This window comes from Budorcas taxicolor, chromosome 16, assembly GCF_023091745.1.
Source record: "Budorcas taxicolor isolate Tak-1 chromosome 16, Takin1.1, whole genome shotgun sequence".
Taxonomy (NCBI): domain Eukaryota; kingdom Metazoa; phylum Chordata; class Mammalia; order Artiodactyla; family Bovidae; genus Budorcas; species Budorcas taxicolor.
The window spans coordinates 62490771-62508597 of NC_068925.1; the positions used below are offsets into that span (position 1 = coordinate 62490771).

At 36.2% G+C, this 17827-nt stretch overlaps 1 protein-coding gene across 2 annotated transcripts in view; it reads right to left on the bottom strand.

The window, feature by feature from the left end:
• Positions 1–17827, bottom strand: part of ACBD6 (acyl-CoA binding domain containing 6) — a 203851-nt gene that overhangs the window by 132292 nt on the left and 53732 nt on the right. For both annotated transcript variants that reach the window (XR_008200739.1, XM_052653940.1), the window contains exon 4: positions 5614–5696. Coding sequence is in view for 1 of the 2 variants with exons in the window: in XM_052653940.1 (XP_052509900.1) it covers positions 5614–5696 (83 nt within the window). In the remaining variant the exon portion in view is untranslated. The remainder of the gene's footprint in view (positions 1–5613; positions 5697–17827) is intronic.

Below are 17827 nucleotides of genomic sequence, written 5' to 3' on the forward strand. Positions count from 1 at the left end.
TAATCTCAATTAAAGAACAATTTTCTCTTGGAAAAATAAAACACCAGATAATAAATTTCACCAAAGTACAAGCAAAATTTGACTCTATAAACTTCAACAAGTAGACTGTTTTTATTGTTGCAACTGCATTTTTAAAAATTTATTTATTTTAATTAGAGGCTAGTTACCTTCCAATATTGTGGTGGTTTTTGCCATACATTGACACGAATCAGCCATGGGTGTACATGTGTCCCCATCCTGAACCCCCTCCTGCCTCCCTCCCCATCCCATCCCTTAGGGCCGTTCCAGCGCACTAGCTTAGAGTGCCCTGTTTCATGCATCGAACTTGGACTGGTGATCTGTTTCAGTATGGTAATACACGTTTCAGTGCTATTCTCTCAAATCATCCCACCCCCTCCCTCTCCCACAGAGTCCAAAAGTCTGTTCTTTATACCTGTATCTCTTTTGCTGTCTCGCATACAAGGTCATCATTATCAAAATCCATATATATGTGTTAATATACTTTATTGGTGTTTCTCCTTCTGACTTACTTCACTCTGTAAAACAGGCTCCAGTTTCATCCACCTCATTAGAACTGATTCAAATGTGTTCTTTTTAATAGCTGAGTAATATTCCATTGTGTATATGTACCACAGCTTTCTTATCCATTCATCTGCTGATGGACATCTAGGTTGCTTCCATGTCCTGGCTATTATAAACAGTGCTGCGATGAACACTGGGGTACACGTGTCTCTTTCAATTCTGGTTTCCTTGATGTGTATGCCCAGCAGTGGGATTGCTGGGTCATATGGCAGTTGTGTTTCCAGTTTTTTAAGGAATCTCCACACTGCTCTCCATAGTGGCTGTACTAGTTTGCATTCCCACCAACAATGTAAGACAAAGATCCATAAAAAAAAGAAAACTACAGGTCATTATCACTGGTGAACATAGATGCAAAAATCCTCAACAAAATTCTAGCAAACAGAATCCAACAACATATTAAAAAGATCATATATCATGACCAAGAGGGCTTTATCCCAGGGATGCAAGGATTCTTCAACATTTGCAAATCAATCAATGTGATACATCATATTAACAAATTGAAAGATAAAAAACCATATGATTATCTCAATGGATGCAGAAAAAGCCTTTGACAAAATTCAACATCCATTTATGATAAAAACCCTCCAGAAAGCAGGTATAGAAGGAACATACCTCAACATAATAAAAGCCATATATGATAAACCCACAGCAAACATTATCCTCAATGGCAAAAAATTGAAAGCATATCCCCTAAAGTCAGGAACAAGACGAGGATGCCCACTCTCATCACTACTATTCAACATAGTTTTGGAAGTTTTAGCCACAGCAATCAGAGAAGAAAAAGAAAGAAAAGGAATCCAGATTGGAAAAGAAGTAAAACCCTCACTGTTTGCAGATGACATGATCCTCTATATAGAAAATCCTGAAGACACTACCAGAAAATTACTAGAGCTAATCAATGAATATAGTAAAGTTACAGGATATAAAATTAATACACCAAAATCCCTTGCATTCCTATACACTAACAATGAGAAAACAGGAGGAAAATCAAGGAAGCAATTCCATTCACCATTGTGACGAAAAGAATAAAACACTTAGGAATAAGTCTACCTAAAGAAACAAAAGACCTACATATAGAAAACTATAAAACACTGATGAAAGGAATCAAAAAAAGCAACTGCATTCTTCTACTGAAGAAGCAATAGGGACTACTCTAGTCCTTTAATGGAGTAACCCAACGTTTTAGTATACAGTAGTTTTTATCATAATCTACTTCGTTATACTGGAATTCTGTTACATTACAGGATAAATTCTCTAAAATCAGAATATGACTAGTTTCTGTGATTTCTGATCTGCTGTAGTAGTAACAAAATTACTGTTTATAATTAAAAGGAAGGCTTTCAATGGCTCTCTCACACTCATATTCCTTGCTGTTTCGTATCTTAACAATATGTGCCAGAATACAAAGATTTAAATCCTATCATGAAAAGACTAATACTTAGATAACAATGAAATAAGGCCAGACTAAAAGTTTTGCCAATAACAGAGGCTCGTATTTCACTCAATTAATCAATAAGGTTTATTAAACATACTTACATGTAGATGCCAAAAATACCAGAAACAAACTATTCAAAAATGAAGAAGCTAAGCAGCACAAATACCCACAATGTTTTGTCTCATTTAGACTCATACAATAGATGTGTGCTAAGTTGAATTAAAATTTCTACTTTTTGAAAATAAAGTTACATTATTTTATCATTGCTTCTCATGATCAAAATTCTAAATACTGACTTAAATCTAAGAGTCACTTCTGCAGGAATTACGTAGAGGATAGGCAGGTAGGTTAACTTTTCCAGTTCAGTTTAACTCTATCTTAGGAATATTCTAATTACCCATATATCTGCTCTCACATCAATTAGAGTACATTTGATTTGCTTTCTGTTCTGCAGAGCTACTGTGATCATTCATGTCACTAGATATTATGAAAGAAACTGTATTCAATGTGTCATTTTGAAAAAATACTAGAGTCTGGGAGCCCTTAAGGAAATCAGTATACAAAATAAAAATCACTATTTATAGATAAGTGATTAATATTATTAGAAAGTTAAATATAGTGACTTAAAAAAAAAACAAAGTTTAGAAACGATATCCATTTTATTATCTAACTAGGAAAGCGGCCTGTACATTTCTTTAGAAGAAGAGGTGAGGATGGGCATGTCACAGGAAACCAAACTAGCAGCTCTGCACTTTATGATGGGTGCTAGTACAGTCATCAAACTCTCAGCTCCATGGGGGAAGTAGCTGTGGATGCTTCCCAAGCTCTGGACACTTTTACTCTGTACCTACTAAGTTCTTGGAACTTCCCCAGTTACTGAGAATACCCAGATGGATAAAAGAGTATGCATGGCTCTCTGAAGACTAAAAGTCCAGCAGAAAGGATAAATTTTTTCAAAGTATAATCCAATGTGGCATAATGTCATAAATGCTACAACAAGGCGTGAACAAAAGACTATGCTCACACAGAGAAAGAATGACTAACCATCCCTCCTAGAAAAATGACTCTTCAGGATTAACTGACTTAATTTGAACATTTAATAAACTTTGATTAGTAGGATTAAGGGTTCTAATATGCCATTTTTTAAGAAGCTCTAAGTACAGAATATACAAATTAAGAACCCCCAAAACATGTTCTGAATCTATAAGGGTTAAGGGAAAGAAGGATTTAAACTCGGAAAATGTTTTCTTCAACTGTGCTTCTTCAAAATTGGAGGGGCTTCTCAGTGTCCTCATGGTACCTCAAAGGAATCATGGTGGCAAATGTATTCCAGGTCAGTAGCATTCTTAAAAGGTCATCTTTATCCCCCTCAAATCTCCATCAGGCTTCCACTATCTCATCCCAAACAAACATTTAGTCTAAGTAAAAACAATGTGCTTGCTATGCAAATACATTCAAGACAGGACCCCTAGTTTTGAATCTGGTCATTAACCAGAACTATGAGCATTTAAAGTTTTTGATTCATAGGGGTATCAATAGCTTTCCTTCTAGAATGCTACCTGGGAATTCTTATTGTTACTTCTTTATGTGGTGAATAATGTCAACAACTCTTTTGAAAGAGTGAAGCATTTAGAAAGATGGTAACGACAACCCTGTATGCGAGACAGCAAAAGAGACACAGATGAACAGTCTTTTGGACTCTGTGGGAGAGGGAGAGGATGGGATGATTTGGGAGAATGGCATTGAAACATGTATAATATCATACATGAAATGAATCGACAGTCCAGGTTCGATGCATGATACTGGATGCTTGGGGCTGGTGCACTGGGATCACCCAGAGGGATGGTATGGGGAGGGAGGAGGGAGGGGGGTTCAGGATGGGGAACACGTGTATACCTGTGGTGGATTCATGTTGATGTAAGGCAAAACCAATACAATATTGTAAAGTAATTAACCTCCAAGTAAAATAAATTTATATTTAAAAAAATTTTGGTACAATTTCCTCTTCATTTTCTGAAGATAGTTATTTCTCTTCAATTTAGGCAAACTCAATTTCCATGTGAAAATTACAGCTCATTTATTTCATGTTAATAAGTAAGAAAAGTAAAGTTCAGATAATGCAGAAAGGGTAAGAGCATCAGAAGTTCCAATTTCGTGTTTTTGCTTATAAAGCAACAATCTTAGAAGAATACGTTGCCTGCTTTAAAGCAGGACCAAATCCTTTTCCTGATTTACAGTGTTTAAAGAAAATGAGAAGGCAACGGCACCCCACTCCAGTACTCTTGCCTGGAAACTCGCATGGATGGAGGAGCCTGGTAGGCTGCAGTCCATGGGGTCGCTAAGAGTCGGACATGACTGAGTGACTTCACTTTCACTTTTCACTTTTATGCATTGGAGAGGGAAATGGCAACCCACTCCAGTGTTCTTGCCTGGAGAATCCCAGGGACGGGGGAGCCTGATGGGCTGCTGTCTATGGGGTCGCACAGAATTGGACATGACTGAAGTGACTTAGCAGTAGCAAAGAAAATGATTGTCCAAGAAATTTCACACATAGCACATAAAATTCGAAACCTTTGTTAAATAATACAAAACAACCTTTAAAAATGTTTAAATTTTGGTTAAAAAAATACACAGCATAAATTTATCATCTTTACCGTCTCTAAGTGTACAGCTTAGCAGTGTTAAGTGTATTCACATGGTTGTGCAACCAGTGTCCAAAAGTTTTTTATCTTGCAAAACTAAAACTCTACACTCATTAAACAACTCCACATTTTTGACACCCTCCAGCTCCTGACAACCATGATTCTATGGATCTGACCACTCTTGATACCTCATATAGTGGAATCATACAGTATTTATTCTTTTGTGACTGGCTTATTTCACTTAGCACAGTGACCTCAAGGTTCATCCACGTTCTAGCATGTGTCAGATTTTCCTTCCTTTTTAAGGCTGAATAATATTCCATTATATGTAATACCACATTTTGTGTATCCATTCATCATCAATGGACAATCAGGTGCCTTCTATCTTCTGCTATTGTGAACAGTGCTGTTATGAACATGGGTATGCAAATATATCTCTAAAATTCAGTTTTCAATCCTTGTGGCTACAGAATCAGCAATAATTGCTGGATCATATGGTACTTCTTTATTTAATTTTCTGAGGAACCTTCCTACTGTTCTCCATAGTGTGCCATTTTACACTCCAAAATGATTTTTAACTTAAAACTAGAGTAAATAAACTACAAAAATAAAAGTATTCAAAAGAAATAATGCTATTTTGAGGAAAACTAGTATGAACAACAACCAAAATTCATAGCTTTAGATTTGAGACACAAAACCTTGCCCTGTGAATTACTTATGTGGGAGAAAGGTTATTATTTGACACTGATTCAGACACAGATTTTTTAAATTATACACATAAAAATTTATTTCCTGCTATTTATTATCCTTCTAGAGATACCACCAAATCAGTTTCATGTTAAGAAAAAGTTCTTCAAATCAGAGTTTTAAGGATTAAATGAACACACACACACATATACGCACACACACATATATGTACATACTCCTATTATTAAAGACAAGACGAGAACTTACCTGATGATTTCTTCGTGATACAGAGAACTAACAACTGGCCCACCAAAACCCGTATTTGCTTCTTTTCCTTTCTTCTCTGGTGACTGTAGGCGGGAGAAGGGGAGAGAGGTAGAAAAAAGACACGTGAATTAAAGCAGTGTACACTTACAGCAGTTAAAAAATAATACTCTGCTAAGGAACACTAAGTATTTGATGATCCATCATTTCTCCAAGTCCCTAAGTGACAATTTTAGGAGAGCATCACAAAGGCAAGAGGACGCTTAGGTCATCACATCAGCAGAACGAATACCCTCTAGCAAGCTAAGGTTATTCCACTACTGCCTTCTGGAGCCACCTAAAAGCCATTCCCCTAGCTGATTACGTTAGCTATTTCCACTATAAAAAAACACAGGCATTCAGTGTGGAAAAATGAAAACAAATATGAAACATAAATACCAGACCTGAATGTGATCAGCAAAATCACATCTAAATTAACAAAATGAAAGTTCCCAAATAAGAAACTAAGCTGGAATAAAAGTTAAAACGTAACCATAAAAAATAAAGAAAATATTTTTAGGTGGCTAGAAGGGAGAGCGGAAAGGAGGTTGAGATCTAAAGAAAGAAAAAAGTAAACATGGAAACACTTTCCGAAATCAAGTTTTAGTAGGCTCTGTTTCTGTGTTCTCAAGAAGCAGAAAGTTAAGATAAACTTGAAAATAAGACTCTTCCAAAACATGTATAAAGAAAGCTGACCGCAGAAGAATTGATGATTCTGAACTGTGGTGTTAGAGAAGATTCCTGAGAGTCCCTTGGACTGCAAGGAGATCCAACCAGTCCATCCTAAAGGAGATAAGTCCTGGGTGTTCCTTGGAAGGACTGATGTTGAAGCTGAAACTCCAATACTTTGGCCACCTCATGCGAAGAGCTGACTCATTGGAAAAGACCCTGATGCTGGGAGGGATTGGGGGCAGGAGAAGAAGGGGACGACCGAGGATGAGATGGCTGGATGGCATCACCAACTCGATGGACGTGAGTTTGAGTGAACTCCGGGAGTTGGTGATGGACAGGGAGGCCTGGCGTGCTGTGGTTCATGGGGTCGCAGAGAGTCGGACTCGACTGAGCAACTGAACTGAACTGAAAACATGTATGTGGAAGGAGTGAACTTGGATGTTGTAATATTATTGTCTGAAAGATCAAACTACAACCTGTTCTAAAGCCCACATCTCTTCCAATATTTATAGTTTTTAGGCAGGAGACCTAATAAAAATTAAAACTCTGAACAAAAGGATCATCTTAGAGTTAAAATTAAATACTTTTATTATTTAATTTGACTATAAAAATAGTTTTGCCTCTGAAAAATATAGACTACCCTATACATGTTTTTCCCCCCCTTACTTTAAAGAAGGGGTTTTGCTTTATTGCTGTTACTTTTTTACGTGTTTGTTTCTTTTGGTCTGTGAATCCAGCACTGAAAAAAAGATCCTGGAGGCAGCGTATTCTGTCAGTTCTTAACATCATTAGGGAAACTAAACTTTTAAGAAATGGTGGAAATTGTTGAGATAAAACTGTCAGTTATTAACTTAGGACAGAAACAAAAGTATAGTATCATAAACAACAACTACCATCCCAATTAAATAATAAAGTATATAAAGTACAATAGCCTGATGCTGGCAAAAAAAAAAAAAAAAGAAGACGCACAAAGCAAATTCCAGTTCCCTCTCTTCTTTGAGAATCATTTTCGGAGAATAAATGCTGCACAGAATTTTCAGGATAGAGAATGTTTTCCCTTATACTAAAACAGTATAATCCAAAGGGAGAATTTATTTAATCGAATTACATTCTAAATACATACTCCATTAGAAGAATGAAGTTGAAACATACTTAGATGCTTGCTAAATGAATAACAAAATTGGAAATGAGAAAATTGGATACCAAAGGAAAAAGAGACCGAATTAAGTATAGAGTGTAATTTAACATGTCTGTTCTGTAAAAGACACTGTTCAGTTCAGTTGAGTTCAGTCACTCAGTCGTGTCCGATTCTTTGCGATCCTGTGAACCGCAGCACACCAGGCCTCCCTGTGCATCACCAACTCCCGGAGTTCACTCAGACTCACGTCCATTGAGTTGGTGATGCCATCCAGCCATCTCATCCTCTGTCGTCCCCTTCTCCTCCCACCCTTAATCTTTGCCAGCATCAGGGTCTTTTCAAATAAGTCAGCTGTTCGCATCAGGTGGCCAAAGTATTGGAGTTTCAGCTTCAACATCAGTCCTTCCAATGAACACCCAGGACTTATCTCCTTTAGGATGGACTGGTTGGATCTCCTTGCAGTCCTAGGGACTCTCAAGAGTCGTCTCCAACACCACAGGTCAGAAGCATCAATTCTTTGGCGCTCAGCTTTCTTTATAGTCCAACTCTTACATCCATACATGACCACTGGAAAAACCATAGCCTTGACTAGACGGACCTTTGTTGACAAAGGAATGTCTCTGCTTTTTAATATGCTGTCTAGGTTGGTCATAACTTTCTTTCCAAGGAGTAAGCGTCTTTTAATTTCATGGCTGCAATCACAATCTGCAGTGATTTTGGAGCCCAGAAAAATAAAGTCAGCCACTGTTTCCCCATCTATTTGCCATGAAGCCTTGGACTGCAAGGAGATCCAACCAGTCCATTCTGAAGGAAATCAACCCTGAGATTTCTTTGGAAAGAATGATGCTAAAGCTGAAACTCCAGTACTTTGGCCACCTCATGCGAAGAGTTGACTCATTGGAAAAGTCTCTGATGCTGGGAGGGATTGGGGGCAGGAGAAGGGGACGACAAAGGATGAGATGGCTGAATGGCATCACTGACTTGATGGACGCGAGTCTGAGTGAACTCTGGGAGTTGGTGATGGACAGGGAGGGCTGGCATGCTGCGATGCATGGGGTCGCAAAGAGTCGGACACGACTGAGCGACTGGACTGAACTGAACTGAACTAATGGGACCGGATGCCATGATCTTAGCTTTCTAAGAATGTTGAGCTTTAAGCCAACTTTTTCACTCTCCTCTTTCACTTTCATCAAGAGGCTCTTTAGTTCTTCTTCACTTTCTGCCATAAGGGTGGTGTCATCTGCATCTGAGGTTATTGATATTTCTCCTGGCAATCTTGATTCCAGCTTGTGCTTTCTCCAGCCCAGCATTTCTCATGATGTACTCTGCATATAAGTTAAATAAGCAAGGTGACAATATACAGCCTCAACGTACTCTTTTTCCTATTTGGAACCAGTCTCTTGTTCCATGTCCAGTTCTAACTGTTGCTTCTTGACCTGCATATAGGTTTCTCAAGAGGCAGGTCAGGTGGTCTGGTATTCCCATCTCTTTCATGATCTTACATACAGAATACCTTAAACATATACGCCCTCCCGCAAAAAAACCTGTTAGATGTAATAAATGAATCTAGAAAAGTTGCAGGGCACAAAATAAACACACCAAAATCATGTCATGTCTGAGTGAGACAGAAAATTTAAAAGTTTTCTAATATTAAAAAGTGATGAGTGCTATAGAAAAAAAAAATTAGTGTGGGGAAGATAGATAGAATTTTAAATAAGATGGTCTGGGAAGGCCTCACTGAGAAGGTCATTTCAATAAAGACATAAAGGAAGTAAACAAGTGGGTCCTGCAGTTATCTAGGGGAAACTGTTCCAAGAATAGTGAACAGCTATTGCTAAGGCCCTGTGGTGAAAGTATGCTTAAAATGTTAGAGCACTTAGGTGTTTATGTCCTTTGCTAGAGGTAATTATGAATTTTAGGGGGCAAGACTAGAAGCAAAAACACACAGTTGTTCACAATACAATCACAGTTTTTATCTGTCATTCACTGAAACTCTTAATGCAGGCAAATTAGAATAGATACCCATGGTTTGCTTGGCAATTATTTGCTGTGAAAATACATACTAGTAATTAGAGATTATATGGTATTGGAAAAGGATCAGTATGTTTCTATTTTACATAGTTATAGAAAAACAAGCAGCAGGTACAGAGAGTTCCATATAGTTCTCTCCCCAATTTTCCCCTATTATTAACATCTTACATTAGTGGAGTACATTTGTTATGAAAGATGGGTCAATTTTAATATGTTGTTATCAGTTAAAATAAAAAAATAAGTTAAATAAAAAGTTAAAATAATAAGGGGCTTCCCCTTGTGCTCAGCTGGTAAAGAATTCGCCTGCAGTGTAGGAGACCTGGGTTTGATTCCTGGGTTGGGAAGATCCCCTGGAAGAGGAAATGACAACCCACTGCAGTATTCTGGCCTGGAGAATTCCATGGACTGTATAGTCCATGGGGTCACAAAGAGTCGGACACAACTGAGACTTTTACTTCATTACTTAAAATCCATAGTTTACATTAGAGCTCACTCTTTGTTGTACATGGGTTTGTCAAATGTATAATGACATGCATCTATATTATAATATCATTCAGAATAGTTTAATTGCCATAAAATTCCTATGCTCCAGTTATTCATCCCTCTCTCCCTCTGAAGCCTTGGCAGTTACTGATCTTTTTACTGTCCTCATAGTTTTACCTTTTTTAGAACATCATATAGTTGCAATCATATAGTATGTAATCTTTTCTTTCTCCTGGCAATATGCATTTTAAGTTCTTTCATGTCTTTTCATGGTTTGATAGCCCATTTCTTAAAACAACAATTCTAGTTTTTGTAAAACATAAAAATAAATAAGTTACCCTTTTAACCATTTTTATGTATAAAGTTCAACAGTGTTAACTATATTCTCCTCTGTGTGAAAACAAGATTTTTCTCCAGCCTTCACCATAAAATGTGGTGGGCCCTGAGGGTCAAAAACCCATGAAAACTGGAGGGGGGCGGGCTAGCACCTCCTAAGCCTGAGGCCCTGATAGTTTTTAGCTTTTGAGCTAGTCCACACCCAGCCTGCAACAATTCATCAATTACCATTTAAAGGTTCATACCAATTTATGGTTCAAACAGCTTTTGTTCCTAACTAGTAGTCTTGTGTGATTCTGTGTATCCACCTGTCCACATTTGGGGAGTGGAACTTTGCCCTGTGAGCTCAAATCTCAGATGAATCTAAGAAAGTCCATGATTTGCAGTTTGGTCATATTTTTGTTGTTGTTGAAGACAGGAGAGATGATTTCCAAGCTCTTCAAATGTCAGGGCTAAAACTAGAAGTTCAATTATCTTCTGAAGAAATTTTAGAATGAAAAAAAGTTTCTATCTGATATGCTTTTCCTTTTGCCTGAAGAAGTTCCTTTATTGTAGTGCATGTCAATCAGCAATGAATTATCTCTGCTTTAAAAGTCTTTATTTTTTCTTCTTTTCGGTATTGACATGAGATTCACGTAACACAAAATAAGCTGTTTAAAAATATACAATTGAGGACTTCCCTGGTGGTACAGTGGATAAGAATCCACCTGGTCCAGGAAGATTCCACATGCCACAGGAGAGCTAAACCATTGCATCACAACTACTGACCCTGTGTGCCTCAACTGCTGAAGCCCACACGCCTAGAGCCTGTGCTCAGCAACTAGACAGCAATGAGAAGCCACCACAAAGGTTTAGAAGTACCGCAACTAAGAGGAGCCCCTACTTGCTGCAACTAGAGAAAGCCCACACAAAACAATGAGGACCCAGTGTGGCCAAAAATAAATGCAATCTTTAAAATATATACAATTTAGTGGCCTTTAGTATAACACATTCACCATGTTGTGCAACACCACCTCTATTTAGTTTCAAAACATTTCCGGTTGAGTCTATTAAGCAATCACTTTCATTCATCTTCCTCCGAACCCTGGCAACCACCTATCAGCTTCATTGACCCATTCTGGATACTTCATGTAAATGGAGTCACACTATATGTGATCTTTTGGGTCTGGCTTCTTTAATTCAGCATAATGTTTTTGATGCTCATCTACATTAGAGCATGTATCAATATTTTATTCCTTTCTATGGCTGACTCTAATGTATATGTATATATTCTATATCCATTTATCAGTTGATGGACACTTGGATTACCTGTACCTTTTGGCTATTATGGTGCTATGAACATGCGTGTACAACTATTTCAGTATCCGTTTTAAATTCTTTTGGGGGTTCATATAATAGGAGCAGAATTGCTGAGCCCTCCATAGCAAAGACTTACTTGGCCCCAAATGTCTAAAAAGCTCTGGTTTATGATTTCATCAAACGTTCAAAAATTTCAACCATTACTTATTACATTTTTTTTTCTGTTTTCTCTTTCTCTTTCTGGAATTCCAATTATATTTATATTTGTTCGGCCTTTTATGCTCTGTTCTTCATTTTTATGTTTCATTTCCTGTATCTTCATGTTCACTGACCTGTTTTTATGCAATGTCTAATTGCTTAGTCTTTCCAATGTATTTTTCATTCAAATATTAATCCTCATCTCTAGAAGATTCATTTGGGTCTTTTTGTATCTTCCATCTCTCTCGCCATTGTGTTCATGTTTCCTCTATTTTCTTGAATATATAGAACATATTTATAACTGCTGTTTTTCATCTCTATCTTTTCTGTGTCTGCTTTCACTGACAGGCTTTTCTCCTGCTTACGGATATTTTCCTTCAACTTTTGCATGCTTGAAAGACTCTTACTGTAAGATAGGTATTGTAAATTCTGCACTCTTGCTTGCTAGATTCTGTCATGTTCCTTTAAATTCTTTTAGACTTTGTGTGGGCATTAATTCAGTTACATGGAATCAATTTGATCCTTTCAAGGCTCATTTTTAAGCTTCCTTAAGGCAAGGGAAGAGCAGCCTTTAATCTAGAGCTTAATTTACCCCCAGCACTGAAATGGAATCCTTTGGAGACTCTATCATATGCCCCATATATTACATTTTCTTTCTACTTTGACCAATAAGAAACAGAATAGTCTCAGTTATATGTCAACTCCAGGAATTGTTCAGCTTGCTGCTTTCTTGTACTTCACTCTCCAGCCTGTTAGTTTCCTCTCACATATACACAGATTAGTATTCAGCCAGAGTGACCCCTCTGTAGATCTCTGGATCTCTCCCTTTCCATGTGAGAACATCTTATCTAGTATTTGGCCCTGTATATTCATTCCTGCTCAAGTTTGCAAGGTGGCCAACCTCTTCTGGATACCCCCTCCCTGCGAAATTGCTTCCAAACAATAAAGTGAGGAAATTGTAGGCCTTACTTTCTCTCCTAAGTTTCACACTACTTTCAGTGCAATGTCTGAAAATCATTATTTCAACTATTGTGTCTTGTTTTCTTCCTGTTTTAGACAAAAGGGTAAATCTTGTCCCTATTACACCACCATGCCCAAGAGCAGAAGTCCCCAAAACATTAAAGAACAGCTTAATATTCCATGAAGTAATGTACCATAATTTACTTAACCATTATCTGACAACTGTCTATTTAGATATTTTCACTTTTTCATTGATAAACAAAAGGTATAATGAATACCTTTGTATATAAAGTATAACATAGTTTTAATTAAAATCTTTAGGGGAAAAAACTGATTCTATAAATTTGACTATAGTGCATTCTAAATATGTTTATTCCTGGATCAATTCTTTTTTCTGATGCAACTGCACAAAGCACATAGAATGCTTGTGACGATTTTTGGAGGGTGGGGTGGAAAATTATATTTTAGGCAAAAATAATATTTTAAAAATAATCTGCCATTATCAGATTGAATTCAGAATAAAGCTGCCAAAGAAGCATTAGTTTTCTTCTCCATCCACTTCATCTATAAGATGGGCTAAACTCTGGCTACTTTACCCTCTTAATTTCCACTCCAATGAAATGCTTCTCATAGAGGCTTAAGAAGTTTATTCCATTTCTCTCTACTCAAAATCCATTAAGTTATTTTTATGTTGCATCAGCAGTTAAAGAAAGAGACTCCAATTTGGCAGCCAATAGGATAAAATTTGCCAATTCTTCTATTGCCTCAGACTATATTATTTGAGACACCGAAATGCTCCTTCACTCAAAGGGGAAAGGATAAGTTGTAGGCCGAATCTTTATCACTTATTCAGATTCTACCTTAGTCAGTTGCTGGGTGAAGATTTAAAACCCTGTGAAACTTTCTTTGCTATCTGAAAAATAACTATTCCAAAAATTATCAGGCTAATTTGTACAAGAAGAAGGTTTCCTGATTTCATGTGCTACCTTTCTTGGTTTCTATCAGTTTGCTTCTTTTGTTTATAAGTCCAGCTATAGGAATTTCAGTATTAACCTCTCTGCCTCAGTTTCCTCATTTACAAAAATAAAAGTAACAGTATCTATCTCATTTGGGTGTTTTCAAGATTTAAAATATATATGTAAAACAGAACAGTGTCCAACACAAAGCAGACACTACATAAGTGTTAACTGATATAATCATTATTATTATTAGTCACAAAATGGCCATTTCCCCAAAGTGAAAATGTCTCAGCAACACAGGTATAAGATATTTTGATGTGATGACAAACAACATGGAACCATGAATCTTTATCTAATAGCTTTAAAATTCTGATTCACCTTGTAAAACAACAAATCCCCAAACCAACCAACTAGTAACACTGTCATGAAGAAAAAGAAAAAAGGTAACTAGGACTTAAGGAGTATCTTCCATGTGCTTTGCACTTTTATATACTATCTAATTCCAACTTCAAAACAATTCTATAAAACTGACATTTTTACTGTATCATTATAATAACCATTATTATAAGAACCATTATTTTCATTATAAGAACCATTATTTTCTGTAATGCTAAGACAGAAAATACAGCCAATTATAGTATACCATCCATTTTAAAACATAACCATAATTTATAAATGTTAAAAACTGAATAAACGACTGCCTTATATTTGATAAAATATACCTCCATTTTACACATTAGAAAACTGAAGAGAGGTGAAATACCCAATGCCATACAGTAAGGGCAGAAAGTGAAAGTGAAAGTGAAGTCGCTCAGTCGTGTCCGACTCTTAGCGACCCCATGGACTGCAGCCCACCAGGCTCCTCCATCCATGGGATTCTCAAGACAAGAGTACTGGAGTGGGGTGCCATTGCCTTCTCCAAGTAAGTGCAGAACTGAGTTCCAAACCAAGATCTTGTGGTATCCAAAGACTATGCTCTTTCTATTACACTATACTACCTCTCTAAGCTACTTTAGAAACTCTTACCAAATATTCTGAATTAAAACTTCATTCTATCTCAAGTGTATATTTAAAAGATTCTTAAATACTTTATCAGTTCAAAAGGAAACTTCAAAAGTTAAATAAACATGTACCTCTTTAACACTGAGGCTGATTTATTATGTATACTACACACAGTTTAATCAAGTAGACCAACAAGATAGTTCTAAGCCCTTAAAAAGAACACTTTCCTAATAATCCTTTTAAGGTAGTCACTGTAATTTTTTCCCTGAAACATGAAGTTATTCATTTTCACATACAAAAGTAAGAATATTAATCTCACCTTAGCTATTACCTGTCATTAAGAGCACCTTAAAAAAAACTTCACCATGAAAATACTGCTGGTTGTTTTTCATAACAGTAGTACTTTAAAATTCCTCAAGAAAGATAAACTACATAAATCTAGGTTTTTTCATCTTAGCTTCTCTTAAAATTATAAATATATATAAAATTATGGATAAGTTTTAAAATTTATGGTGTACTATAATTGGCTATGTTTCCTGTCTTAGCAATTACAGAAAGTAATGGTTCTTATAATGATGAAAAAAATTACCTTCAGGATATTATAACTAACTTTCTAGAAATGTAACAGTGGTCAAGATTTAAATTTAAATGTTCTTTGGAAAATTATTCTGAATATGGCATTTATCATACTATAGAGAAATTATAACTTTCTTTATATGATGTCATATGTTAAAAAGCATTAAGATCCAATGGATGCACAGACCATTATTACGCAGACAACAATTAGTATTTGAAACAACACAGGTGTTTAGTTTATTTACATACATATACATAAATATTAGCAATGTCATATCACTACTTGAAAAAAAATTCAGCATTCATAATCATTTAAGAAAAATGCACATTAACACAGCAATGAGCAAAAGATTTTAAGCTAATTCCCTTGGGATAACAAAATTATCAAAATTGGTAAAGCTGTAGTGAAACAGGTACTAATACTAAGTTAATACAATCCTATAAAAATACTAGAATGATTTTATTATTTTAAGCATTAATATAGCTTCTGGATATCATAAGATAAAAGTAAAATTCTAAATTATAGTAATTTTGTATAGGTTTAACCATAATCCTTCCTGTTACTCATCTTTACATGAAATTAATGTTCTTGAATTTTTAAGACAGACATGTGAATCAGGATAGAGTTTTGGGTATATAACTCTCTTTTCTGTTATTTTCATGAATTAATTAAAAATCTGGCCCTAGGATACTTTCAAGATCACTTGGTTCTGGTCCCCTCTTCCACTCTTATCTGGTTTCTTTCCTTTTGTCTTCATTTTCCTTGTCCTGCTTTACTTTGATCAAATTTTCTGCAGATTTCTCTCAGTGTGAGGTTTTGTACTGGAAAGAGAATTTTGGCTGGTTCACTGGAACTCAAGAGCTGCAGCCAGTTCTAGAGAACCTTACCATGAACCCCCTATACTCTTCACCTGGGGGCAATTTTAGGCTTCTGCCATTCTCAGGTGAGACAGACTCACTAGTGTTTCCTTCTGCTTCCTCCTACAGAGATGCCAATGCTACACAAATCTTAGAGCTGTTTATAGAAGAAGAAAGTGAAAGTCGTTCAGTCGTGTCCAGCTCTTTGCAACCCCATGGACTATATAGTCCAAGAAATTCTCCAGGCCAGAATACTGGAGTGGGTAGCCTTTCCCTTCCCCATGGAATCTTCTTAACCCAGGGACTGAACCCAGGTCATCTGCATTGCAGGTGGATTCTTGACCAGCTGAGCCACAAGGGAAGCCCAAGAATACTAGAGTGGATAGCCTATCCCTTCTCCAAGGGATATTCCTGATCCAGGAATCAAACCGGGGTCTCCTGCATTGCAGGTGGATTCTTGACGAGCTGAGCTATCAGGGAACTGTTGATAGTCTGTCCCTAGTATCTCTGACCAACTAGTTTTGGTACCCGAGCGCTTTTGGTTATGCTATCCTAGTTATTCTACTAAGGATTAGGGGAAATTCAGAAACCATGCTATAAGTGCTGCCATCTTCCAAGAATTCCAACAACCCTGAGTGATTTTTGACAGAAAGTATGAATGGAAATATACAAATGAATAGATTAGTATGGCTAAACTAAATGTATTTCCATTCCATTCTCTTTTCCATTAATTTTGCCTCCATTCAACCAACTGTCTTAATAAGATGGATGATTTCAGGAAGGAGAGGTACAGAGACTGATAAGGCAAGACAAGTTTAGTGAATATGGTCTTTATAAATTGTAAAGGAATGAACAACTCAGATAACCGGAAGAAAAAAACCCTGTTCATTCTTCCTTGATGTTATCCTGCAATATATTTTGGGTCAGAGACTGTTACTTAAGATACTTTGTGATTATTATAGGGGATCTAAAATATACTCTCTGAGGAAATTCTTTATTTTTCTATGCTCCATGTATTGCAGTACTGAGATAAACTGTCTGCCTGTTTTTAGCTTCTACTTAAATAAGAAGAATAGTGGTATATAGGCCAAGGAAATTTTTATTGTGAGCCTTTCTTTTCATTCATCAACATGCTGCTTGATAAAACAAGAACAAATTCCTCCTTTTTTTCTCAAGTGTAAAGCCAGAGAATCCACTAAAAATTAAGAATAATTCTGGATATTTATCCTTAATAAGTTTCTTCTTGAGTGATTTTTTTAATTCCCAAGGGACATAGTAATATAAGTTCCCATTTCAAGAAGCTACAAAAAGAACAAAAATTAAATTTACAGAAAATCTAAAGAAATATAAAAATAAGGGGGAAAGCCAATGTAATAGAAAACAGATGTTCATGGAGAAAAATTAATAAAGCCCCAAACTGCATTTTTTAAAAGATTAGAAAAATTTTAGCAAGAATGATAAAAAAAGATAAAAGACAAAAGACCAATGTTAGGAATGAAAAAGGGACATGAGTACATATCTTAAGAATAAAAAATTAACATGTAAATCTTATGAACAACTTTAGCCAAATAAATTATTTGGAAAAAACAGACCAATTTCTCAGAAAAAGAATACAGTTTACCAAAGCTAAGTAAGAGATAGAACATCTGAATAGTTCTGTATCTAT